At 35.7% G+C, this 27759-nt stretch overlaps 1 protein-coding gene across 1 annotated transcript in view; it reads left to right on the top strand.

The window, feature by feature from the left end:
* The window catches only part of LOC149799169 (uncharacterized), a 145903-nt gene that overhangs the window by 108800 nt on the left and 9344 nt on the right, over positions 1-27759 (top strand). The window contains exons 21-24 of the mRNA XM_089958148.1: positions 115-261; positions 23148-23205; positions 26870-26976; positions 27291-27505. Coding sequence (XP_089814274.1) covers positions 115-261; positions 23148-23205; positions 26870-26976; positions 27291-27505 — 527 coding nt within the window. The remainder of the gene's footprint in view (positions 1-114; positions 262-23147; positions 23206-26869; positions 26977-27290; positions 27506-27759) is intronic.

Here is a 27759-nt window from a genome sequence, read left to right as displayed (position 1 = left end):
ATCAATCACATCAGTGCCTCATGCTTTCTGTTGCTAAAGACAAGTAACAAGTGGGATTGTCTGTCTTAACTAGGTTATTTTAAAGAGTGATAAAATCATCTTTTACCACTTCAGGTAGTTGAGCAGCCTCCAGTATACCCGACCCAACAGTTGGATACAGACCTGTTTAAACTAGGAGTGCAGCTCTTCAAACAAGCAAGGAACCAGTCTGAGAGACAAGAGATGGCAGCTGCCATTAAGGCTGAGATCATATGCAGTTCATGATGAGATGACTGGCAATTCCTGAGTGTTCTTGTGTGCATTTTTACATCACATCTGCCCTATTGGTTTCTAGTATATAGCATTCAGTGGCATATGTTTATAAAGCACAGAACTGGTTCAAAAATATGTGTGTAAAAGCCAGTTGGATTGTAAGCAGGCATAGAACCAGTACACAAAGCAAAAACTACATATCATTCAAAGAGAACATCGTTTGCAGCTGTTGGTGTTGAAGTCTGTTATTCCAGTACATCTCGCATCATATGTAATTGACTTTTGTAATTGTTAGGATTATTTGGGTTGGTTGGTTAGACTTCTATTTTGTGATGTAAGCTGTATTCCAAATTGATGAAATTTGATAACTGAGTGAGTAGGGTTTTTTATACGAAAGTTAACCCTGGGCCAGTCTCTCACAAGTTACAGACAACAATATGGCAAGATGGAAAAGACATTGATAAGTTTACCAAAAGTGGACAAACATCATCAGCAGGGAAGGAGTATGTGATAAATAAGGCAGAATGCAAGGAAGAGTGACAGTAATCTGGTAACAATGAATATTCAGTACTTTAGAGACCTAATTATGTCAACAGCATGGAGATACTCTTCCTCAGGCTCATTGCTTTGGAAGTTGTTGAAAATTGCTCATTGAGATTCCTTATCATTCATATAAGAAATAATGGCCATACATAATGTCCTGTGTGCTGACATTTACTGGAACACCAAGGAATGAGTTTAAACCTCAAGGTGCAAGTCTTCCCTCATACTCCAGCAAACATTTGCCTACAGGATACAGCAAAAATTTGCACACAGCAATCCATCTATAGTTACTACATTGTATTAGCAATAAGTATGTGGAGTTGGAGGGATGAGTACTGTAAATTCCTTTCTTTAGCTGATATGTGTAAGATGAATACTGTAAATTCCTGTCTTCAGCTCATATGTGTAGGTTGAGTACTATAAATTCCTGTCCTTAGCTCATCTCTATGTGTAGGATGAGTACTGTGAATTCCTGTTTTCAGCTCCTGCATGTCCAGAATTTAAATAAACTCGGTGTACATATTTTTTAAATCCAACATTGTATAAGAAAACAATATTGTGTTTTTTTTAGAATATAAATATGAAATTGTTCCCTTGAAGACAATACTGGGCTTCTTAAAGGGGCATTCAAAATGATCTCTAAAAACATTTAATGTAAAATAGAAATAATAAATATATTGATTTTAAAGTATTTGTTGCCTCATTTTGTACTGAATTAATGATTTGTATTATTAGTGTTTTGCCTTCAGCTCATTCCGTATCCTTTACACTACAATTGCCCCTTTGACATCCAATACACTGTATCTGTCCATTTATTACATTGTGTCTGTTCATTCAACATCTGTTGCACTACATACATTCATTCAACATCCAGTACACGGCATTACTTGTTAAGCATTCATTACAATGCATCTGTTTTATTCAACATCTGTTACACTGCATCTATTCATTCAACATCCATTACAATGCATCTGCTCATTCAACATCTGTTACACTGCATCTATTCATTCAACATCCATTACACTGCATCTATTCATTCAACATCTGTGACACTTCATCTACTTATACAACTTAAATTACACTGCATCTACTCATTCAACATCTGTTACACTGCATCTATTCATTCAACATCCATTACACTGCATCTAATCATTCAACATCCATTACACTGCATCTACTTCTTCAACATCCATTACACTGCATATATTCATTCAACATCCATTACACTGCACTACTTCTTCAACATCCATTACACTGCATCTACTTCTTCAACATCCATTACACTGCATCTACTTCTTCAACATCCATTACACTGCATCTACTTCTTCAACATCCATTACACTGCATCTATTCATTCAACATCCATTACACTGCATCTGTTTTATTCAACATCTGTTACACTGCATCTACTCATTCAACATCCATTACAATGCATCTATTCATTCAACATCCAATACACTGCATCTGTTTTATTCAACATCTGTTACACTGCATCTATTCATTCAACATCCATTACAATGCATCTGTTTTATTCAACATCTGTTACACTGCATCTACTCATTCAACATCCATTACAATGCATCTATTTATTCAACATCCATTACACTGCATCTACTTCTTCAACATCCATTACACTGCATCTACTTCTTCAACATCCATTACACTGCATCTACTTCAACATCCATTACACTGCATCTACTTCTTCAACATACATTACACTGCATCTACCCATACAACATCTGTTACACTGCATCTACTCATTCAACATCCATTACAATGCATCTATTCATTCAACATCCATTACAATGCATCTATTCATTCAACACCCATTACACTGGATCTACTCATTCAACATCCATTACACTGGATCTACTCATTCAACATACATTACACTGCATCTACCCATACAACATCTATTACACTGCATCTACTCATTCAACATACATTACACTGCATCTTCTCATTCAGCATACATTACACTTCATCTACTCATACAACATCCATTACACTGGATCTACTCATTCAACATACATTACACTGCATCTACCCATACAACATCTATTACACTGCATCTACTCATTCAACATCAGACTCAAAATCTACTCATTCAGCATCCATTATGCTAGATCTACTCAATTCAACATACAGGATACTGTGTCAACTCATTCACATGGCTGCCATTTTCACCATATTTTTTCCTGTATATTTGGACTGAATACAGGTGTACGCTTTTTAATCAAAATTTGCTTTCAATGTTCTGTGTAGAATGGGCACCCAGTTCCATTCTGAAAGAAATGTATAAAGGGATATAGAGTTCTAAAATATGCTTGGTTCATTTTAAATCGAGGCTACCAGACAAGTATTTAACCATGGTATTGGATTGTGCAATGTGGTTGCTGCTATTAGTGTATATCATAGCACTCAACTTTTAATGGTGTCATAAAAGAAAGCATAAGATTTGGAATTTTCTCCAGCAAAGAAAAGACACAGAACTAGAAGGACAATTATGGCATGTTTATATTTGTGAAATTATCTTGTAAAGGAGAAAAGTTGGTGCTTTGCAAATTGTGACATTGTGATTTCGCTATTGGGCATGGAGGCACCCATGACATAAAACAGAACGTAAAAGCTAGTAAACATTGGCTTGCTGCTTAGTCATCAACAACTCAGTCTAAACTTATGGCATTTGTAAATACCAAAGACAACCTTGAAACTGAGTTTGCTAAATTTCTTTTAGAAATGAACCGTCCTCTTTCAGTTGCTGACAATTTGTTTCACACATTTTTTTTAGACATAAAAGGAAATACGAAGGATTACTCTTGTGCTATAACAAAAGCAGTACAGTAACACTATTGCACATAATTCAATCATCAATGAAAGATGGCACATTGAAATTAATGATGAATGAGAAAAAAAACAAGGTGTGGACAAGGCTTCTATAAACAATCAGTGCCTAAGTGTGTTTTGAACTCTTGTGCCTTCTAAATGGGCTCCCAAATGGAACAGGTGCCCATTCAGAAGATGCAACAGTGCAACACATGAATCTTTGACATTAAATAATTAAGTTACTGTTCTTATGTCATGTGTTAAGACATGAATAAACAGTAACACAAGAATGAGTGACAACAAGAAGCTTGGAAAAATACAATTTATTTCCCTGGGAAAATAATCCAAGAATAATCCAGGAATAACATTTTTGAAGTCATAATAACAAAATGTCCTGATGATTTCAAGTTTGAATCCCGATGAAGAATCCAAGATGGAAGACGACGTATGCTTCAATTTGTAGTGAAGTCTACAGTTCCTTATAGAATTACCACTCCGGTTTTGGAAATCAAAATACATTTCTTATAAGAACTGTCTTTGATTAAGAATGTCACATGAGCACATGTATTTTCCATAAAAATAGCAGAATTAATCCTTTAGAATCAGAGTAATTTGAAATAACTCCAAACAGCACAACATACAACTTCCAGTTTAACAGCACAGCTTCTGCTGAAAATAATTCTCTTAAACATAGGTTATATCGTATTCTAAACGTAAATAAACGGTCACGTGATCATCTTCTCAAAGCTTATAGAAACTACTCACTTGTTAAAGGCCACGTACACAGAGTGTGACCCCGACGAAATCCAATAATTTTACTCTAAGCAGTAAAGTTTTAAAAAAATTGTTTACATCTTAAGCACGAGGTTCCATCATGACCTCAACAACGACCAATCATTTCAAAATAAAGATATAACTTGTTTACGTGGTTGCTACAAATTTTGAAACAAGGTCAGGATTTAGATCAACACTTGGTGTTTATAAACTAACAGTCAAGGTCAAGCTATTTTCTGAGAAAAATATCATCTCTAGTGAATAAATTTACATTACAATATCCTGTAATGAAAAATAAAATAAATATACATAACACTGTCCTACTTTACCGATGGATGTAGATGTGAATAGTTACATGTGCTTTAAAGTTTTAAAATTTAGTATTTGCTCCTGAAAGTCAGTATTTTTTCATGTTCAGTCAGTATTTTTGTACTCAGGGTTGGCATCTTAGCTTTCAGCATCAAATACACTGCATCTACAACAAATATGAACCAATGATTGTAATTGATAAAATGTACTGTGTCTCTTAACAGTTTAGTGTTTCTGTTTAATAAATTCAAAATTTATGATTTGTTCATGTGTATATATACATACAAAGAACTGGTTGATTTCAGATATCTTGCTGTGAACATGTACCCTGTTTTCATCTGGTGCATATAAGAAATAAATCAGACTCCCATCCTGACAACCTGTACACATATTGATTCAGCACACACATGCACCATCACACAGATGTTTCCAGTCATCTTAGTTAATCTCAGTCACACATAAACCCTTGCTTATTCCTATGTACTTTAAGGGATTGTTATTTTGCTCTGTATGACACCATTCTTGATAGAACAGCATTATTGATATTTCAGCATTTATTGTTGAACACTTCTCCTTTCTGACAAAATTGGGTCACTGTAGCCTGTATTTCACTGTCTTATGATTTGTATTAACCTTTGTGTTTATCTCATTTTCTGCCCGGTGCAGGAACTATTGCTATTGAGTCACATAACTTAATATGTAATTGCATATGTAATTACATCCATCAGTGTTTTGTATTTCATGGTTCAGTGATTTGTTCTTGACTTGGCACTAGTGACATGGAAACCATCGGACCTTGCTATGTGTTATGCATATTTAATTTAATTGTTTGTAAGTTTTAAAATCTTTTTTTATTTTTGTTTCATTGCATGTTTAGTAATGTAATTTTGTTTACTGGAATTTGTTACTTTCCAGAAAGTAGTTTGACCTGACTGTTTAGTAGAAAACATCTAAAAATAGAACCTTTTATATCTTTTTGCTGACCTAGTTCCTGGCCTTGTTTGAGAATCACTTAAACAGCTTCTTTTTTTATTTATTTTTATTGTGGGATAGGTAGAATGAGATTGAGGCTGTACTGGAATACATGACCTCAGACATGTAAATAGCTTCAAAACTGTTCTGGAATGTGATCACTTGACCCTCAATCGGGTATCTATTTTGCGCCTTGTTTGCCTGTATAACCTTTGACTCTAGAGAAATTAGTCAGTTGGGCTTTTACACTGGGAAGCATTTGCTTGCAACCAGCTTGGAGTTACATTTTAGTTTTTATTCAAATTATTTAGATTCTAAAAGATTAATTATTTTTCCTGGAAATATTTGAGTGCGCATACAGAATTCTTGGACAAAGACATTTCTTGAATTGTTTTAGGAAATTAAAACACCGGAATATTGTTTGTGAATCAACAAGGAACTGTAGACACATCTGACTATAAAGGCTACAGTATAAGTCATCACCTACCATTTTGGAATTTTCGTCGGGACTCGAACTTGAATTCATTAGAACATTTCATCACTAGGACTTCTAAAATTTAATTCGTGGATTATTCTTGGATTATTTCTGGATTTGATTCTTAAAACCGTAAGTTCTTATTTTTTCAATTTTACATTGTTTTTCCAGGGAAATAATTTATTCATTACATTTTTCAAAGCTTGTTGTTTTTACTCATTATTTGTTACTGGTTATTAGAGCCTAAGCACATAACATAAGACATTAAAGTCTAAAAAGTGATAGAGAAATCACCACTGTGACAGACAAAATAAAACTGGTTAATATATTTGAGACACTAAAAATATTGGTACCAGTAAAAAAAAAAACAAAATAAAAAAAAAATTTGGGGATACATAAATAATCTTTCCAGATCCCATTGTTTGTCATCTAACTTAAAACCAAAATGTTTAACTGGGCTAATAAAATACACTAGAGATTAATCCACTGATTATTTTGGACAATAACTTGACCAATGATTCATCTATAGTAACGTGGCCTATGATGTATCTAAATGACATTGTATATGATGCATCTAAAATAATACTTCCTATGATCCATCTAATGCAACACTACCCATGATCCATCTGAATTGAAATGACCTATGATCCATCTTAAATAACAAGGCCCGTGACCATCTAAAATAATTAGCCCTATGATCAGCCTAAAAGAACATGGCCTGTGTTCCATCTAAAATAGCACTGTCTATCATCTATCTAAAGTAGCACACCCTATGATCCATCTAAAATAGAGCTGCCTATGATCCAGGTACAGTAGCATGGCCTAAGATCAATCTAAAGTAATATGGCCTGTAATCCGTCTAAAATAACACAGTATCTGATCAATTTAAAATAGCACTGCCTATGATCCATCTAAAATAACACAGCCTATATTACGTTTAAAATTAAATGGCCTAAGATCAATCTAAAAGTACCCTGGCCTATCATCCATATAAAGCAACACAGCCCATGATCCATCTAAAATAGCACTGCCTTTGATTGTCTAAAATAGCATAACCTATGATCCATCCAAAATAATTCTACCTATTATCCATCTAAAACAAAACACGACCTATAACTCATTGAAAATAACGTGGCGTATGATCCATCTAAAACAACAGTTACGGCTTATGATCTTACAAAAATGACATGGCCTGTGATGCATCTAAGTCACATGACCAATCATTCCTGCAAAGTAACATGGACTTTTATCCATCTAAAATAACACGGCCTTCTAAAATAACATGGCTTACGATCATTCTAAAATATGATTCAAGCAAGATCTCAATATTTCAATATTTCTCTATTCCAATGGCAAATGTGAATTGCCAACAAAGTTCACATTCAACATCAAATATTGAGAATACTGTTGGTTGCTATAGAGAACAAAAAAACAACACTCAAGAGCTTATAGTTAGATTAAATAAGAAGGCCAGTCAAAGGGACATAAATCAGGTGTTATATGAGGGCAGCAGGGAGGAAATTATTAACGGGTGGAATCTTATGTAGGACCATAAACACAATAAAATCGGATGTATTCCATTCAGACGACACCACTGCTGCTATATTCGTTTCAGTGCTACATGAAAGAACGTACATTATGGACTAAACTCATGTTATTAGCATTCCAGGATTACAGAGGCATGCATCAGGCTCTTCTGTTATGGTCTTCAGTGTATAATTTTGCACATAACACACACCAGCTTTAGTCATGTTTATCAATGACAATACATGTGATTTTATGTTAAATTAGTTTATTTCAGTACATTAATTTTTTTAAAGAAACAGAGCTCTACCCATTACTTTTGACATATCGGTATAAACTGCCTCAGTAGTATTATTCCTGCATGTATGACCTTTCTCCAGCTGGAGTGCATTCACCAGAGGGCCTTAATAGCTGTTGAATGTTTAAAGTTTTAGCCAATATTTTAAATGTTCTGTTTTTAAATTAACACGATCCTGGAAAAAATATATCATTTATTGCATGCATTTAATCTCGATATATATTATGGTCTTAGACTCTTATTATTCCATAAAGAAGCAAGTAGAGAAAGTACTCTTTATTTGAACATATAAATTAGTTCCCCGCACGATGTAGGATTATTGTACACACTGAATGTTCGTGTATATATAAGATACTAATATGCATATAATTAAGTTTAAGGTAGTTCTCAATATGACATTTCATAATATTATTACTGCAGTTTTGATATTTTCTTAGAGTCGTTGTCTCTTTGGATAAAAGTTAACGTATGTACACCACAGAATGACTACTTAAGACAACAAAGTATCCTCTTCACCAAGCACGATTCTATCAAATAATGAAATCCCACCACACAGATGTATTTTACTTTGCATCTATGGCAACAATAAATCAAATTTTCTAAACTAATTCTCTTTAACTCGTGTATCAAACAATTTTCTAAAAGCACTGTGTAGGCAGGCAAGAAACGTGCATTTAAGACAATAAGATCTGCAATGAAGATGATTGTTGATCTTTACATTTGCTCATCAAGCACCTGTTGGATCATTGAATGAAGTCATTTTTGTCTCTTGACTTGCAGTGATTCTTTCCTCCATTTAATATCAATGCAAAATTTGCTCTACTTGCACACTTGCCTATCAATATGTGTAACCATGATAGGTTCCTCTTCATTCCAGTTCATGTAGGAATAGTATGTTCAAGTCTCCCATATTTTCTTGACAGATCTTGTCAAATATTTCATTCTGACCCACAGTGAAGTGGCTCTTCCAGTCTCCCACAATACCTGTATAATATAAAAATTATCGTCAAAATGAAAATGTATCACATGGGAGGGAACACCATTGTTGTGTTTACTGCAGTGTGTGTTTTGGATTTATAGCATAGCCTTTAAAAACTTCATTCACATCGCTATGAAGTCTGCAGTGTGTCAGTGTATAAAGTCTAGCACTGGCGCATCATGCCGAACACATGTAGCATCATGTCCCACCTCGTCGCATTATGCTGACACCAGGCCGACCAGTCAACAGGCTAACATTGACCTCTTAATGCTGAGCACCAGACGAGGCATCTGATAGTACCATTTTTATAAGTACTGCAGTAGTAAAATATGCCAACCATTTGTACAGATATCATTTTCATATATGGGGAATGGTTCAAATGTTGTCATCATCCAATGTGTTGCCAATATATAGGGTCACTATTCCTTTGTGAGATAAATTATTTTGAAACGAAGAAGCATATAAATACTGGCTTTCTTGGCCAAGGTAGATTTACAAAATATTCCAAAGCATAAATAAAAGCATCAGCACACTTTCAAGTCAAATTAACATATTTATACTTGTATATGGGAACTCGATGAAACTCGCCAGAAGTGGTGAGTTCAATAACGAACACATCTCTCCTTCCAGACAGGGATGTACATATTTCTCTTTCCAGACGCACATGCAGGCTCACTTCCGTAATGACATTTGCTAGACGAGGCTGTCATAGAGGCGAGGGAAAAGTTTTCGGGATCCCCTCATCGATAGGAAGGGAGATAATCGACCCTAGGAAGTTGCACCTTCTCTGGCAGCTCCTTCCTCTTACCATCAATCCCTGTGGGTGCCAGACGGGCCCTCATTTCACAAACTTGATTGGGCATCATGGGCAATGTGTGGATCCATTCTACTATAAGGAAGGGCCATTGACTTTGTTTATGGAAAGACCATCATCTAAGATGGACTGCACTCTGTTTCACCAGCGCTAAGTAGACCATATGCTTTATTATCATTATATTTTTCAGATCCTTCTTTGGTTAATATCCCGCTGAATACTATGTACGGAGATGGAGGCAACTCTGCAATCTTTTCATCCATGTATTATTCAATGCAGCCTCTGCTACATCAATGTAGACTCCATCGACATGCCAGTAAATCCTGTAAATCAAACCTACAAGGGTTACATTATGATTTCTGTGACAGATAAATAATGTACTGATTTGAAAATTGCTGAATATAACTAACTCATGAACCTTTCTCCCATCTATCTGCCTGTCTATCTGCCTCTGTTAATAGACTTCAAGTTTCTGCATATGTCTCTTTGAGGAGGGCTTTAAACTGTACTTCTGGACGCAGATCCAGCAAAGGAAGATATGTACTCCATTATTTGAGATACCTGGAAGAAACACCCCAAAACTTTACAGCTGCCCATATTGTCATAAATAGCATATCTTATAAGAACTTGAAAGAAATTCATAAACTTCTGGTTGATAAAATTGTTGGTTTCGTCATTATACCAGAACGCAAACTTGGTTCTCCTTTCAGTAACAGTCTCTTTCATGTAAATAGGTAAACCTTGCAAGATCAAATCACACCGCCAGTGAATGGTGGGGTTACATACTTCATTTGCATAGACATCCCAGCACTCAGGATGAAAAACTTTAGTTCGAGTGTGTGAAGCACATTACTTATGAAATGTATTTAAATAAGACTAAATGCTAATACATTAACTAACCATGCTTGTCACATAGTTGGTACAGTTTCATACAGTGTGTGCAGTTTCATATTTTTTGATATTATACATGTGAACATATCACTTTATGTGATTCTGATTAATCCAAATAAGCCCATGAAATTATTGTGCAGTATTCTCTTTGCTGATTGGGTGCAATCATGGGAAAACTTTCTTAACTTTGCCTTTTGGAATATTTTATTTTCATTGAACATATTTGGCTGCCATTTTTTGTTCGACTCGCATAATGGAATTGGGGCAAAAATGGTCTCTTCTGTTTCAATATTGCCAATTTACCCCCACAGGGGTTTGTTATGTCATGTATAACATATCATAACATGTAAAATGGCAAAAAATCCCAAGACAAGAACATTAACAAGTAAAACTAACGGTATTGCTTAGATGATAATGTGCATGGGGGTGGGGATGGATGGGCGGTATATCTGTGACATGGAATCCACACTATATACAAGCATGGTTTAAATGTGAACTTACGGACGTTTTCTGTACAATCTGATGTTCCAAATCAGATACTGCAAATATCCAGTCACAAATATATTACAATAAAAATGTGTATTTATGCGTCCAGTAATCCTCTTTTCACAACAATATTGCAACAATGTAATATTTAGTTGTGATGTTGAATTTCAACATAAACACTGTCACTACGTTGTGTAGGCCAACTGAAACCGGTACTGTGCACCATATCAAACAATGTGACATCACACGCATTGGACATTTTGTGTTGACAAATATTTTTTTCTTTTGTAAAATGTTCTGTTTATTTGGATGGATGCTTATTTTTTGATTTATAGTTATCAAAAATCTATAATATACTTTACTATTTCAACTTTGTTTGGGACTATTCTTTATGCACAACAAATGGAAGCTACAGAATCTGTCAGAATGAACGAAATTATTTGTTCTTCTTTCTATCTAAATAATTTCTACTGAAAAGCTGGACATTATTGAACTTGTTTCATAACTTTAATATTAAATTGTTACACATTTGAGAACCTCTATATATGTCTCCATCAATGAATGCATAACTCTGAGGATAATTTTGCAAAAATGCTTGACATAGATCTGGTTCAGTATGAAAACTTCATTATTATTGGTATCCTGAATTTGTATATGCGGAATCCTTTCAGATCTTATTTCCTACAAAATTGTAAAAATCTTATGTAATATTTATCTGTTCTAATTTCAACTTCTGTCACTTAGTCAGGCACTATTGCAGTGGTAATAACACTACTGGAATCAGTTACCAAATCACTTCAGAGGAATCAAAAATTCATTTAGATTGTTAGTTTTAACCTGAAATGGTTAAGATTGTAATCTAATATGTGCAAATATTACTTGCTTGTCCCCCGCTAACTCACCAGCCATGATGACGACAACTAATATCAGTATTAAAGTTTATTTTACTCTCTTTGGCTCATGTAAAATCTAATGTCTTGCTGTTAGCTCAATTTCTTTCTTTTAAGTTCCATGTCAGCAGACTTTGGTCCTGAAATGGTGCTTTTCTTCTTATTTATTTTATTTTAAAGTGTAACTTATTTAATTTATGTAGACTTTTATTTATTATTTTATTTTTTGTTGTATGTTTCAGGTCATAACCTTTGTTTTTAGTTCTACTGGTCATTGATCAGGAGAGGGATGACCTGATATCCATCATTCATTGTCTGTCCATCCATTAGCACAAGTATTTTATCACCAAAACTACTTGGAGGATTGCTATGACACTTTTCACATACATTCATCCAAGGGACTATCAGATTCTAAATGAAATTGGTGCTGCTCAGATATCTGTGATTATTGCCGCAAACAGCCACTTTGAAAATTTTCATACAGCCAGGTCTCTTGAATGAATAGTCCAATCAACACGGGCTTTTGATTAACAGACTTACCATTTCAAATTAGTCATCAATGAATATGGTGCTGATCTGACATTCAATATGGCTGCCCTAGCAGCCTTTTAGAAATCCTTATCACTTTTCCTGAACGAAGAGTCATATTGACATTGCTTTTTTAACAAAAGACCTTTTATATGATGTCCAATTTATCCAGTGACAAAATATGGTGCCAATATTAACCTTTAGTGTGGCTGCTGTAGTGGATAATTGGACCAAAACGTTTTACTCTGAAATGTCACATATGGTTTCAACATTCAGCATTTCAAAAGAGTAAATGGTCTTGTCCGGAATTCCAGGCAGTTCTCTTCATCCATTAGAGCATACGCCCTTTCCCCTCAAAGCAGTAATTTATTCTTTTTGTTTTTTGTTATCTAAATACTGACTTATCCTTGAATTACTGCTTTTTTAAAATGCTTCCCTTGCTTTTATTAAAGCCGTGTATTATGAGAGTTGTCTTATTGTGTTTGTTTGTCTTACATATGATAATTCTGTTTTTTTGTTTGTTTGTATGTCATGTCAGTAAAAAGCTCATTTGTTGAATTGCTGTTTCAGATCATGTCAACTTTAAATAAATCTTATTTTATCTTTAAGGATTCTGTGCACATACAAGTCAGGGTTCTAAAATTTATAAGATTGTGTGTTATCGCAATAGTGTGACGTTCAGACATTTGTTGTGTAAATTCCTTATTTCTAACTAAAACTAGTAGCTTAGGCAGGAATGGTGCTCATTCACCATTAGAGTTTCTAATTTTTAGGGGACATATAATGGATATAAATAAACATTTACATGCAAACAAGTTTGTTTTTGCCCTTATCTTCCTACTACACATGCTGTGGTTTTCATAATAGCAAGTAATGAAACAAAAACACCTGCTGGGGAAAGGGTGTAATAGTGTGATGAAATAAAAGCACCTACTGGACAAGGGGTAATGCAACACTGGAATAAAAACCACCTTACTATAATGACAGAATGGAATAATTATATGAGTGAAAACAAAATTTATTGGATCGATGTTTCAGCGCCTCATTTTTATTAAGAATCAGTAGTATCATAATTTTTTTGATCTCTAAACAAGCTGGGATTTTTTCCATTGAAACTGCTTTCACAAATGTCCGACACAAATCTCAGGTTAGGTAGTAGATGTATTGATTGCTCTTTTCAACTATACAATTCTTTATTCATGACTCAGTGCTAAAATTATAACCCGCTTGCAATCTCAAGTATCAAAATGATGTACATTGTATATTATGTATAGATCTGAATGATATATCAGCAAAATCCCAGCCGTATAAGAATGATTAAAACTTGTAATGATAAAACGTGCAAAGCAACATAAACCCTTTAAGATAAACCTTACATATAGTATAGACTTAGATTCTGTTCAGCAAAATTAAAACAAAATAGAATTGGTCAATTGTCTATCCTTCTCCATTTCAATGTATCTTTGATATTTTGACAGCCACCATCTTAAGATGTCAAAGGAGCGCATAATCTTTGATTGATAGAGACCTTTACTTTCATGAGAATCAAAGCCTTGAAGTTTGGGCTGCTCATGCGTCTTTGGCAATTTTTAATAATGATAATAATAATAATAATAATGAGGACTTTCTATAGCGCCTAATCTTTAGAAGCTCTAAGCGCTTTGCAACATTAGACAACACCTATAACATGAAAAACAACATATATAATGATATTATTACAGAAAACAAACACCATGAAATTAGAAAACATAAAAACATGCTGAAAATATTTCCGGTAGGGAACATTATTAGGTCTTTAGGTTTGTTTTTGCAGCCGAAATAAGTGACTTTCAAGAGCACTCTTGGATGGAATCACTGTATTTATGTGTCTAAGTTCAGTGGGCAATTCATTCCACGTTGCTGGGCCTTGGAATGCAAAAGAATGTCGTCCATATGACCAGTTTCGCAGTGGGAATAATGAGTATACGATTGTCAGAAGAGGAGCATAAGTATCTTGCTGGTGTGTACACATGCGTGAGGTCGGATAGGTATGTTAGACTGGAGTCTGTCAGTGAAACATAGCACAGAGTACAAATTTCGTCTTTGATTCTGGATCGAATGGATAGTCAGTGTAGGGTACAGAGCAGCAGGGAGGTGTGCTCTGATCATGGTACTCTTAAGTATGATCTGAGCAGCTGTGTTTTGAAGTTTCTGAAGTGGATATTGAGATAAACCAGACAGAATTGAGTTACATTAGTCCAGTCTTGAAAGTACTAATGAACATACAAGTGTTTTAGTGGCATCAACCGAAAGATATTTGCAAATGGAGCTGATGCATTTCAGCTCAAGATATGCAGCCTTGCATATGTTAATGACATGTTGGTGCAGCGTGAGAGTACTGTCCAGAGTGACACCTAGGTTTCGTACTGACTGTGTGAATTTAATGTTGGTGGTACTGATATTTATTGTTTGATGTAAACGATGTGACTGAGAAAGTATTTGTGTTGTGATGAGATTGGCCTCAGTTTTATCATCATTCATCTGTAGCTTGTTACATGTCATCCATAACTTTACATCAGAAATGCACCTCTCTACACCTTGGATGGTAGCATCGACTTCAGCTGGATGGCTAGATTTGTATATTTGGGTGTCATCAGCGTAGAATTGGTAAGACACTGGATGATGATCTATGACACTTGAGAGCGGCTGAGTGTATAGAATGAAGAGAACAGGTCCAAGAAAAGACCGTGTGGAACACCACAACATAGATTAACTGGGCTGGAGTGTATTCCATTTGCAGACACAATTTGTGTCCTGTTAACCAAGTAGGACTTGAACCACAGTAAGTAGGACTTGAAGCACAGTAATGCTGTATCATGAATGCCAAATACATGCTGGAGATGGTGAAGTAATATATCATGGTCTATTATGCAAAATGCTGCAGACAAATCAAGGAGGGTCAGGACTGTAATCTTTCCGCTATCCAAAGCAGAGAGAATGTCTTTAACTACTTTTAGAAGAGTACTTTCAGTGCTGTGGCAAGGGCGATATGCAGATTGTACATTGCTTAAAAGACTTTGAATTCAGATGAGATACAAGATGGGATAGAACAGCCTTTTCTAAGAGTTTTTATGTGAATGGGAGATTAGAAACTGGGCGGTAGTTCTTTAAATTGTTATTGTCGAGTGTTGGTTTCTTCAGCAGGGTCTTTACAATGGTAGTTTTGAAAAATGACGGGAATTCCCCGGATGAGAGAGAGGTATTAATAACATAAGTTAGTGAAGGAAATACTGGATGTAATAACTCAAGCAGCCGTGATGCTGGAATTGGATCAAGTTCACATGACTTTAGTGCACTCTTCATCACGATTATACGTACTAAATCCAAAGAGACAGGTTTAAATGCTGCTAATGGTTGCCACTGAAATTCTGTATCCCAACTGTATGGTGAGGACGAGTCAATTGAAATTGTGTTCTCAAGCTTATTTCTAATAGTTTCTACTTTGTCACGGAACAAATTTGCAAACAGGACCGGAAGGTTGACTAGAAAGAAGGTAGATGGAAGTGGTGTACATTCTTTCTTTTCTAATTATTCTTTTCTGGATCTGTCATGAAAGCCACATTAGGACTTTCTCACTCCTACTTGTTTTCACTCTGCCTTTCTTCTTTGTCATACCAAAGCAAAGACATAATATGTGTTATGCTACTGGTGTCAACCCAGCAAGTTGTTATGCTATCCTCCAATCAGCAGTACAGCACCCTGCTAACAGCAGATGGTATACTTTCACACTTAACAGCTAGTGTAAGTGTAAGGTTTTGAGGTAAAATTACTTTTAATTATGTAATACTTACCAATTATTATTACCAAATTTTCTCTTCCCTTCACACTCGGATGACCCTTCAGTCTTGATCATGGTCAAAATGGATGATATTCCGAATGATATGAGTGACAAGGCAACTAGACTGGGTCTTTATTCATTTTATTATAGTCATCTGACAAGGCAACCAGTCTGGGTCTGTATTCATTTTATAATAGTCATCCATTACTAATTGGTGGTGGCAGTTCACCTTAGACTTTGGACTAGTGCCAGGAGAGGAGAAAACAATGTAATATTAATAAGTATTACAGAAGTTAGTTTTCCCAAGAAACTGCATATTTCTCTGATGATACATAAAGTTGATTAATGGAGTTCACATCAAGACATGATGATGAAACTGACAGCAAGGTCATTCTTTGATGAACTACAATACTAAGGCATGTCAGGAGATTTCTTTCATGCTATTTTGTAATAACAAAAAAAATCATTTAACTGAGAGGACAGTCATGACTGCCATGAAGCAAAAAAATTTTTTTTAAAGCTAATTCATAAGTATAAAACATCAGTACCAAACCATATAGTGGGGTGGATGTCTTAATATTTTCTGCAGTTAAAGTACCCAGTGCAGCAAGCTCACATATGTGAGTAAAATGACCATAATATACCTATGAAATTAGAATTATGGATAAGATAAAAAGTTCTATCTGTGTTAAACAGGTATCCATTGCATAAAAGGATGTCTGCTGTATTTAGGAATTTTCATTATAGATTCCTTTAAGTGTCCTTAAAAACTGAATTTTAGCTCTCTTGGCCATAAGGCCAAATGAGGTTATCATATGGGCTTACAAGTGGTGTATGTCATACATTGTCCACTCAAAATTGCTATTTCAACTTCTCAACACCCCCACCCACCCACCCCCACAATAAACACTGGACCACTAAAGTCCATGCTTGGCAGCAAATTTCTTGATATGTAGGCCTTTCAGGTCTGTGCAGATGATACTGTTTTTTCATCAATATAGCCACTAATGCAAAAGATAGAAAAACCTTTAAATGACTTCAATTAAACCACTTAATTGAATTTGACGACCAGATTTGACAGAAAGAATTATGATGTTTCGGTTTCAGATTTATACAATTGATGCAAGTCCGACACCAGATTTGGTCATCATTCCAAAAATTAGAAGTACCTTTAAGTGACATCAGATACCATTCTGCAGAATTAGAATTACCAGAAAGCATTCTTGCATTAAGTTATTTCAGTGTCATATGGATAGATGATTGCTTCAAATACATCTGCTGTTGCTGTAACAAAATCTTTCAGAAACTTCTTCTCAAACACTGCCTAACAGAATTTGGCCAAATTCCACAGAAGGTGTACTAACGTGGCTTTTAGATTGTATAATTGATGATGATCCACCATTCAATATGGCTGTGATAACTAAAATATAAAAACCTTTTTAACTTCTTCACAAAGTGCCCAACATAATATTACTGAATTTCTGAGAAGAAACTGTTGGTCAAAGGACCTTCTGATTTATACAAATGATGCTGATCTACCATCAAATGTAGCTGCTGGTTCTTAAAATTAATTTTTTAAGACCTCTTCTTAGAAATGTCTGAAAAGGTTTGACCAAAACTGACAAAGTATCCAGACATTAATGGCATTCATATTTGTTACAGTGTAAGATGATGCCAACTTGACATCAGATATTGTTTTATTGCCATTACTAACAACAGGAAAACCTACACAACTGTGTCTAAAAAAAGGTTCCCATCATTATTTGATCAAATTTGACAGAGAGCATTCCTGTACAAAGGGCGTCTCTGTCTCAGGATTATAGAGCGTCATTACCAAATATTGAATATTTAAATTAAATAACTAATTTTCAAACCACTCAACAGATCATGACCAACGGATACTGACATTAAAGCCTTTCTTTAGTGCACAATGATGTGTTTCGTATTTGCCGGTTTATAAGAAGAAACTTATAAACCAGAAATCTTAGTTTCGTCTTATAGTTTGAATCGACTGGTATATGAATTATGTCATCCGAATCGTTTTATTGATTACATATATGTGCGTTAGACAAGTTAGAAGATGAATAACCATGACAAAGACATATTTCGTCACATGTTTCTTTTTGCACCTCACTATCAAATAAAAACTATGCCTCATAATGAAAGAGAGAGAGAGAGAATGTATTGTCCACTTACCTGATGACTGTTACTCATGTACAAATGCAGTACTATATTATATTATCAATTAATTAATTATTTCCATTATCAGTTAATACCACTGCGTAAACAATTCATTTTAGTTTTAGTTGACACTTCCGTTGTGCAAGAATGACATTTCTTTTAGAGGCATTTACATGCTAATTAAAAATCTAACACCTGTTTGAGATTCGGCAGACCAGATCAGATTAATGAGGCTACCAGTAGAGAAATGAGGCTACCCATAGGGTGTTGTGACTATGGTACGGTATAATGAAAGGAAAACCAAGTTACTCATGTAAATTTGTCAACCACTGACATCTTATGAACTTGCCGATAGAACTGTTAACAATTTGAAGTGTGAGTAAAGATCAAAAACAATTGCCGCCTGAGTACAGGAAGAGTAGATGCATTTCAGAAAAGAAATCGTATTTATTGGGAATGGAGAGGTCATGGCACTTAAAAAGAAAATAGACAGCAGGCGAATTGGTCATTCTTCGGATTTAACCTAACTGAATTATGGATATAAATATTGTGAATATAAAGACGCTGAAGGAGTATGGTATGTATTTTCATAGTTTACATTTACTATTTCATTTATTAATTCTTCTTTGACAAAATCTTTAGCTAAACAGGAGCAGTAAGGAACAAAAAAAAAATACAACAAAAACATGAGCTGAAATTTCAATCTCTCACTCTCTCTGTCTCTCTCTGATATCTAGCAATAATATTTTATTTTGATCATGAGGTGCAAAAAGAAAATTGCCATGGAATACATATGCCTATATCTCTGTATCTCTCATAAAAAAAGAACTGGAAAAATTATTTTGGCATTAATGACACAATTTCCTTATTGTTGGTAATTTGAAGTAGAATATAGTCAGTTATACCTTTAATATTTATGAAACCGGAAATTACTCGAGTTTAATTTCACATAGCATAGCGATTTTACCGTAACTGTAACTCAATAAATTTTCATCCGCATTATATGTAGATAAAAGTACATAATACGTTAAAATACATCGCGTGAAACTTTCAGTTAGGGTTATTAAAATAAACACCGAAATACACTGAAAACCGAAATACACATGTATTTACATATTTTCGGTGTATATATCGGTGTACATACATGAATTATGATATGTTTTTCTTTGAATAGTAATATAGAGCAAAATAAACTATGATTCGAATGATTTGGTACAAATTATTAACTTTTCCTCAAGTTGTAGCACTGGTCAGTCAGTCGTACTTTACAGGTATCATAACCGGTTGATCGTTCTGTTCGAGAACGAAGGCGGTATGATACAGACAGGGACGTAATTTCAACTTTTTTTCGGGGGGGGGGGGGCTTGCGGGGGGCAAAACTTGATTCATAGAGGATCTCAAATGGGTAACGATTTAATATTGAATTCATGACACTCGTTGAATAATGTTCGGCTTTGGCGAGCAAAAGCTGGACATTATTCAACGAGTTTCGTAAACTTAATCATTACCCATTTGAGGTTTTTGTTTTTTTATCACATAGTATTTATTTCAGTAGAAATTATTTAGATAGAAAGAAGAAGGAATAATTTCGTTTATTCTGACAGACGGTACACCTTTCATTTGTTTTGCATAAAATTTAGTCCCAAAAGTTTTACTAATAAAAGTAGATTGTACATTTTTACAAACAATAAATCAAAGAAAAAGCTTCCTTCCGAATAAACATAACATTATATGACGACAAAATCATTTTTCAAAACATAATGATTAATGCGATGTGATGCCACATTGATACGGTAAACAGTAGGCCTAGAGTACATGTTTACCCTGAAATCTCACTTGCAGAACTAAAACTTGCATTGTTGCGACTTTTATGTGGAAAAAGGATTACTGGATGCAGAAATTCACACATTTACTGCAATGCATTTGTGACCAGATATTTACAGTATTTGACTGGAACAATAAACTGTACAGAAGACGTAAACAAATTTCTTTTTGAGTCTGATTTGCATCCCATATATACTGCGTAAATATGCTGTGGTTGGGTAAAGTTCTGTCAGTTAGGAGCAATACCCTTGGTTTTACTTCTTATTCTTGTTTTTGTCTTGTAGTTTTACGCCATGTTTCTCATTATGATATTGTTATACATGACATAAACCCCATGTGGGGGTAACATATGCATATTGAGACAGTGGAGGTAATTTTTCCTCAATTTCCTTTTGGGAGTCGAGTTCAAAAATGGCCACCAAAAATGTTAATTCTAAACCAAACATTCCAGAAGGCGGGGTTAAAAACGTTTTCCCACGATCCCAGGCAATCAGTAAAGAGGATGCTGCACAATAATTTCTTGGGCTTATTTGGACCAATCAGAATCACATAAAGTGATATTTTGTGGTCATATAAAAAATATGAAACTGCACATACTATAGGAAAACTACTATGTGATAGATGCAAATATCAACGAGCTGGCTCAGGCCGAATAATAAATGGGGTGGAAACGGGTTTGTTAATTTTTGTATATAAGTTACATCAAATTTACAGCACATGCAAAAATAACGCCCTGAATGGTATACTACCTTCTTATTGGCCAACTGAAAGTAAGTTATAAATAAATACAGGACGTAATTTTCTTTTAACCAATGAGAGGACAGTATTCCATTCAGCGCTTTGTTCTTGCATATTAAGCGAGCGTGATCAGTTCTATGTCGAGCGGTACCGTAGGAAAATGATTTGGCATACCTGAAAGGTATGATATTAGTCAAACTTTTGATAGAAATACACAGTCGAATGCCTGAGCTAAATATCGGTACCAAACTTGTTAAGCTACGTAGAACGTAGCTTGAAATATCAGCGTTTATTCTTAAATAGGTCGCGCGAGCAAGGAGAGAAGTGTCCTCCCTTATAGTTATTATATAGTACATGTATGACAGGTCAGTTTTAAACGATCCGAGCCCCTGTGCTCAAGATCACATAATTCATATTTTATTTTGCTCTGTATTACTATTCACAGAAAAATAAATAATAATTACTCTGTGTACACCGACATATACACCGAGAACATGTAAATACATGTGTATTTAGGTTTTTCAGTGTATTTCGTAGTCCGAGTTTCCTTGGTGTCGGCATGGGGTAGCCGCTTTCGAGCCGGCCCAGAAAACTTGAACGACATCGCATGGAGATATACCTGCATGAAATTGATAGGAATATGATTTATTTTCTCAGAAATTGTGATCATATCATTCGTTATGTATTTAATCCGCTGATAGTCGAGATGAAAGTACATCGTTGCTAAAATTTGGCCTGGATCTTGCCAGTTTTATTCCTAGTCACGTGACTACACAACTATCGCAACCTGCATGTCAGTGACAACAGAGGACATGCAGTCACGTGATATCAACAATAAAACATTTCTAGTGTTGCTGTAGGGAAACAAATCGAACACAAGTGAAAGTCACATATTTTTTATATAGAAAAATGAGAAAAGAATCTTCTTAAAATAATTATTGCGAAAACAACGACCAAAAATCTGTAAATGTTGCTACAATTTTAAGAAAACCAGATTCACTACGCAAAGATGCACATATCAATCTGGTAGTCATGTGACACCAACAAAAACATCACTGACATGTGCTCAGTACTTCTTGAAAATCGTTTTCTCCACCCTTCTGTGATACTGACAGGTTTCTGGTTGTTGTTCTCAGAATAAATATGTTGAGAATTAAGTGTGCATTATATTTATTTACAAACATTAGGTGACTTCTATATAATATGTCCAAATTCTATGTACAGCTGCTTTGGGAATTTTTTTATTGTTGATATCATGTGACTATATGACCTCTGATGTCATTGACATGTAGGTTGTGATGTTGTATAATCATGTGACTCTTAATTGATTTCATGCAGGTATATGTCGATGAAAGGTCGTTCAAGTTTGCTGGGCCGGCTATTAAGCGGCTACCCCATGCTTACACCAAATGGTGTCGGCGAATTCCAACTTTTCAATAGGGAATGGACTCTGACCCTACATCCAAACATAAATGTCCAAATATCAAAAATGGGTTGGTAAGGGTCGGAGGAAACTAGGACTATGTATTTCGGTGTTCATAGTAACCGCTTTCAGTTTCATGTAATGATCCTGACATGAAAAATTACTTATGAATAGGATAATATTTTACACTTAGCTTTATTTGTATATGGATAAAGCATGGAAAATTTACCAAATTTGCTCATTCGACTCGTACTCTGCATTGACGTACAGGCCAGTAAATACAGTATGTACAATCATTTTTGGATGAAGATGAACAAAGTAGGGAAACTTTGAAAAAGTTGTTTTCATAACATCTGCAATGAACAGCATGTTACTGACCCAGATTTCTTGGTGATCTGAGGCCCACTTGGGTAACATGGTGATCTGAGGCCCACATGGGGAATATGGTGATATACTCATCTTTAATTTGTCTCCCGCCTCCCCCAATTGGCTTAGGAGAGGCTAAAGGTTGCTGCTCTGATTCCACACATCACTTTGGCCTCAACTTCACCTAGACATGGAAGCCCTCAGTGACTCAGTGATCTAAAGCACTCTCCTTTACAGATCACTGGCATCTCACTTCCATCTGTGTATGTTCTAGTCCTGGGCTCAGGCAATGTTGGTATGTCAGAAAGCTTGGCAGTAATTGCTCCGACTGTCTTTTTCCCAGGTTCTTCCTCCAGCAGTTATACTGGCTGCCATGTATAATCTAGCATATGCTGAAAAATGGCATTAAACCCAAAACAACATCATCAAAAGCTATACATGTGGTCTGAAGGGTCCAATCGGAAACTGAAGCCGAAACCAAAAGTTTAACTACACCTTCGGCCGAAACCGAAAGATAAACCGAAGTTGCCGAACGCAAGATTTATTAAATAGGCCTGGGTCATGATGCAATGCTACACTTCAACAACTGAGTAGGGTAACATGTCGACAACAATCAAGTCCATGATGCACTTATCAATTCGCTGAACTGCAATGTGGTTATCAGGCCAGACCATTCTGCTCTTGACCATTGATGTTAAGGACGTCTGCACAGAATTCGGTAATGCATGTTTAGTCGCTTTCTCTTCCATCATCATCTTTCTAGAGGCATGCTCTGCTCCGTCGTTCATGGACCTCTTGAGATACATACCATGGAGCTCCTTGTGGCAGTTGGCCAGATGACCTTTCAAGCCTGAAACTGTCTGAAGTCTTGGTTTATCACTGCCAAGTGATAACAGTTTGTTGCATTCTTTGCACTGCGCCTTGCTTGCATCAGAATCGATTTTTGTGAAGTAATCCCACACTGCATTTTTCGACATTCTTTGCGGTGATTAACTAATCTGTTTATTATTATTAGTTTTCTACTTCACACAGATTAATTCGCTACAGTTTAACCAACTGAAATTATCAATATTGTCAGACTTCAAAATCTCTTTATTCAACACGCGAGTAGACTGAAATGCAACAGTGCCGAATTGCCTAGCGCCGACTGACCGGTCAACAAGCAGAGTAATAGACGCAGCACTAGCGTTGCATTCTGAAAGTTAAAATAGATCTATGGCTGATGACCAAAAGTCAATATCAGTTTTGGCCGAAACCGAAAGCAAACCAGAAGCTAACTTTTTGGCTTCAGCCGAAACAGAAACTATGTCAAAAGAGGCCATTTTTCAAATTTTGGCGCCGAAACCAAAACTGAATTTCGGTCGGCCTCTAGTGTTTAGATAACACATATTTATATTACCTGTTGATCGGGGAACCTTTATACATTATCCTTACCATCACATAGTTTTGTTTTTGCACTTTATTTGCTCATTGCAAACAAGGCATTTTTCATATATAAATCTTTTATCATATAATCTTTCTTTTGGCACTATATACGCTTACTGTGCTGTTGTGTTATAAAAAATCAGTCAATTAGTCAATGAATCAATCAATCAATCCACATATGTTCAGAAACCAAACTAAATTCCACCTTTTGGCATTCAAATTTGTCCTCACTTTTGAATCAGAATTTTTTTAACACAAATTGAAAAATTCTTTATTTCCAAAAATCACCACCGTGGTTATCAAAACATCCTAAACAAGTAATGCCCTTTTTCAGAATGAGTTAAGGAATAAAATAAGAGCCTTCTATCATAGCCATACATCTTGTATATGGACAGTTCAACAATACAGACATCAAATTATGTATAAATCAGCACGTTCATCTTATATGGCAAAATAACTTAAAAACCTTTAACCAAAATATTTACTGTTGGAGAGTGGCAGCCTCCATATGGAAGAAATAAAAGATGAAGTAGTACTGTGTCAGTCGTGTATTGGACATGCATACCTGACTCGTGTCCCTGGTGTATTGGACATGCATACCTGACTCGTGTCACTGGTGTATTGCACATGCATACCTGACTCGTGTCACTGGTGTAATGGACATGCATACCAGACTCGTGTCACTGGTGTATTGGACATGCATACCTGACTCGTGTCACTGGTGTAATGGACATGCATACCAGACTCGTGTCACTGGTGTATTGGACATGCATACCTGACTCGTGTCACTGGTGTATTGGACATGCATACCAGACTCGTGTCACTGGTGTAATGGACATGCATACCTGACTCGTGTCACTGGTGTATTGGACATGCATACCTGACACGTGTCACTGATGTATTGGACATGCCTGCCTGACTCGTGTCACTGGTGTATTGGACATGCATACCTGACTCGTGTCATTGGTGTATTGGAGATGCATACCTGACTCGTGTCACTGGTGTAATGGACATGCATACCAGACTCGTGTCACTGGTGTATTGGACATGCATACCTGACTCGTATCACTGGTGTAATGGACATGCATACCTGACTCGTGTCACTGGTGTAATGGACATGCATACCAGACTCGTGTCACTGGTGTATTGGACATGCATACCTGACTCGTGTCACTGGTGTATTGGACATGCATACCAGACTCGTGTCACTGGTGTAATGGACATGCATACCTGACTCGTGTCACTGGTGTATTGGACATGCATACCTGACACGTGTCACTGATGTATTGGACATGCCTGCCTGACTCGTGTCACTGGTGTATTGGACATGCATACCTGACTCGTGTCACTGGTGTATTGGAGATGCATACCTGACTCGTGTCACTGGTGTATTCGACATGCATACCAGACGCGTCAGTTGTGTATTGGACATGCATACCTTACTCGCGTCTACATCCTGAAGGATAAACCATGACTGGAATATGTACCCTGACAGTGGAAGACATTCATGTCAAGTCTGTTAATTTCCATCCTGTGAGACTGAAGTAAATTTATGTGAACTGCTTAAGAAACTGTTTGAGAATGTACCACATTCTTTGTGTTTTTTTTTAAAGAGAATGTGATTTGTACACCAATATTTATTTAGTTTTAAGGGGCATAAATGTTTGCTATTATGTTTTATATTTCATTTGTACATTTACATTTTTTGGAAAGTTTTAACTTCCTATCTTTCTGTACAGTTCATTTTTGTGTTTTTCAAATTTAAATTTTAGTTAGCACTACATATTCACATTTGTATGTAGTGTTGTAAGACCTGGTGCATGCATGCATACACACACATACATACACACACACACACACACACACACACATGCTCTTAAAGAGGGTTTTCAACTGTACCCATCATTTAGCATATATGTGGCACTTTAAATGGTATTCGCAGCTGTGCTATAGTTTCAATTTGATGTATCTTAATTGATTCAGTATATATTGGTGATATGTGCATGGTCAAGATGGTATTGGGGCTGATGCAAACAGGCAAGGCAATAGGTGCAGATCGCATACATACATACATACACTTCCATCAGCAAGTCAGTCTAACCCTATGTCTCTAACTCAGTATCATAAACTATGAGGTTGACATTCATCAAGCTTGGTACATATGTTTTCCTTGTGATAACCATCTGTGAGAGGGAAATGATTTTTGGATCTTCATGGCCTGAGGTAAAATATACAACCATTTTGCAATTACGCTAACATAGTTGATATTTTTTACCAAATTATGTGCATGCATTTGCAGTGGAAGGACACATCATTTATATGGTGGATTATCACCCTTGGTCAGATCTTGAAATTGGTGGGGACGGAAATAGGATCTGTGAATATGTTATGAAAAGCAGATGAATTTACCGCGGTAAGCCATCATAGGAAGGTATAATTTTAGCAAGAGATAATCTCTCCTTCAAACTTTCTTTGTGACTTTTGTATAAATAAAAGTTCAATTTGTGCAACGTGACTTTACATTTTATTTCCAGAGGAAACTGGCAGCCTCCATGAGAGAAGCTTCCAGTTCGACAGAGAAGAGTTCAGCGACTGGTCAGAAAATGATTCTGCAGATGAAATCCTGAACAAAGTGGCTGAGGTATAAATCCAGTGAGAATGTTGGCTATTAAATTTCTGTGTATAAAGAAATATGAACTGATTCAGGGAGCTAGTAGCTTGTGACCTAAATTCCTGTTTTGAATAAGGCTACTGCAACTTGCAGTTCAAATGTTTCTTTTTGTACTTTTCTAATGCATAAAGATTTTATCTTGCCTTGAAAAAAAATCTGAGACTTATTTTCTTTTCTCTTTTACATGCTGTTGTCATTGGTTTAATATATTCCCATGATCTATACATGTCATTTTAACTTAAGTTGATTTGTCATTGCTATCCTAAGGATTCTGCTCTTCACAGGCTTCACCAGAAAAGCCTCCTCCTAGTGAACCATTTCATTGGGAGAGAGAGAGACTGAGGCGCAGTCCAAGCCGCAGCAGCCACGGAAGCCGCAAGAGTCGAGGCAGTCACAAGAGTCAAATCAGTGTGGTGAACAAAGAACTTCTTCTGAGCCTTGAGGATAGAGCCTCGATTAAGTCTGGCAAAAGTGGAAAAGAAAAGCCCCAAGAAGAGAGGTTTAAATCTTACATTTACATTATCATTCATAAAATTACAGGATTACTACTCTAGACATCTTTATGACGTGGCACATTTTGCTAGCTTTATGGTTTATATCATGCTCTGTTATAACACGAATTTGAATATAACACGGTTGTGGCATGGCTTCCGGAATTTTATATACATGTATTTTTCTCATACACGATAAAAAAATCTTTCTTAAAAGTTTGAAGAAAAAAAAAACATAAAAAGTTTATCAACACTTTGGGGA

Source organism: Sinohyriopsis cumingii, chromosome 5, assembly GCF_028554795.1.
Source record: "Sinohyriopsis cumingii isolate HCF-2022 chromosome 5, ASM2855479v2, whole genome shotgun sequence".
Classification (NCBI taxonomy): domain Eukaryota; kingdom Metazoa; phylum Mollusca; class Bivalvia; order Unionida; family Unionidae; genus Sinohyriopsis; species Sinohyriopsis cumingii.
Note: the sequence above shows the minus strand (reverse complement) of the source record. Positions and strands in the feature narration are given on the sequence as shown.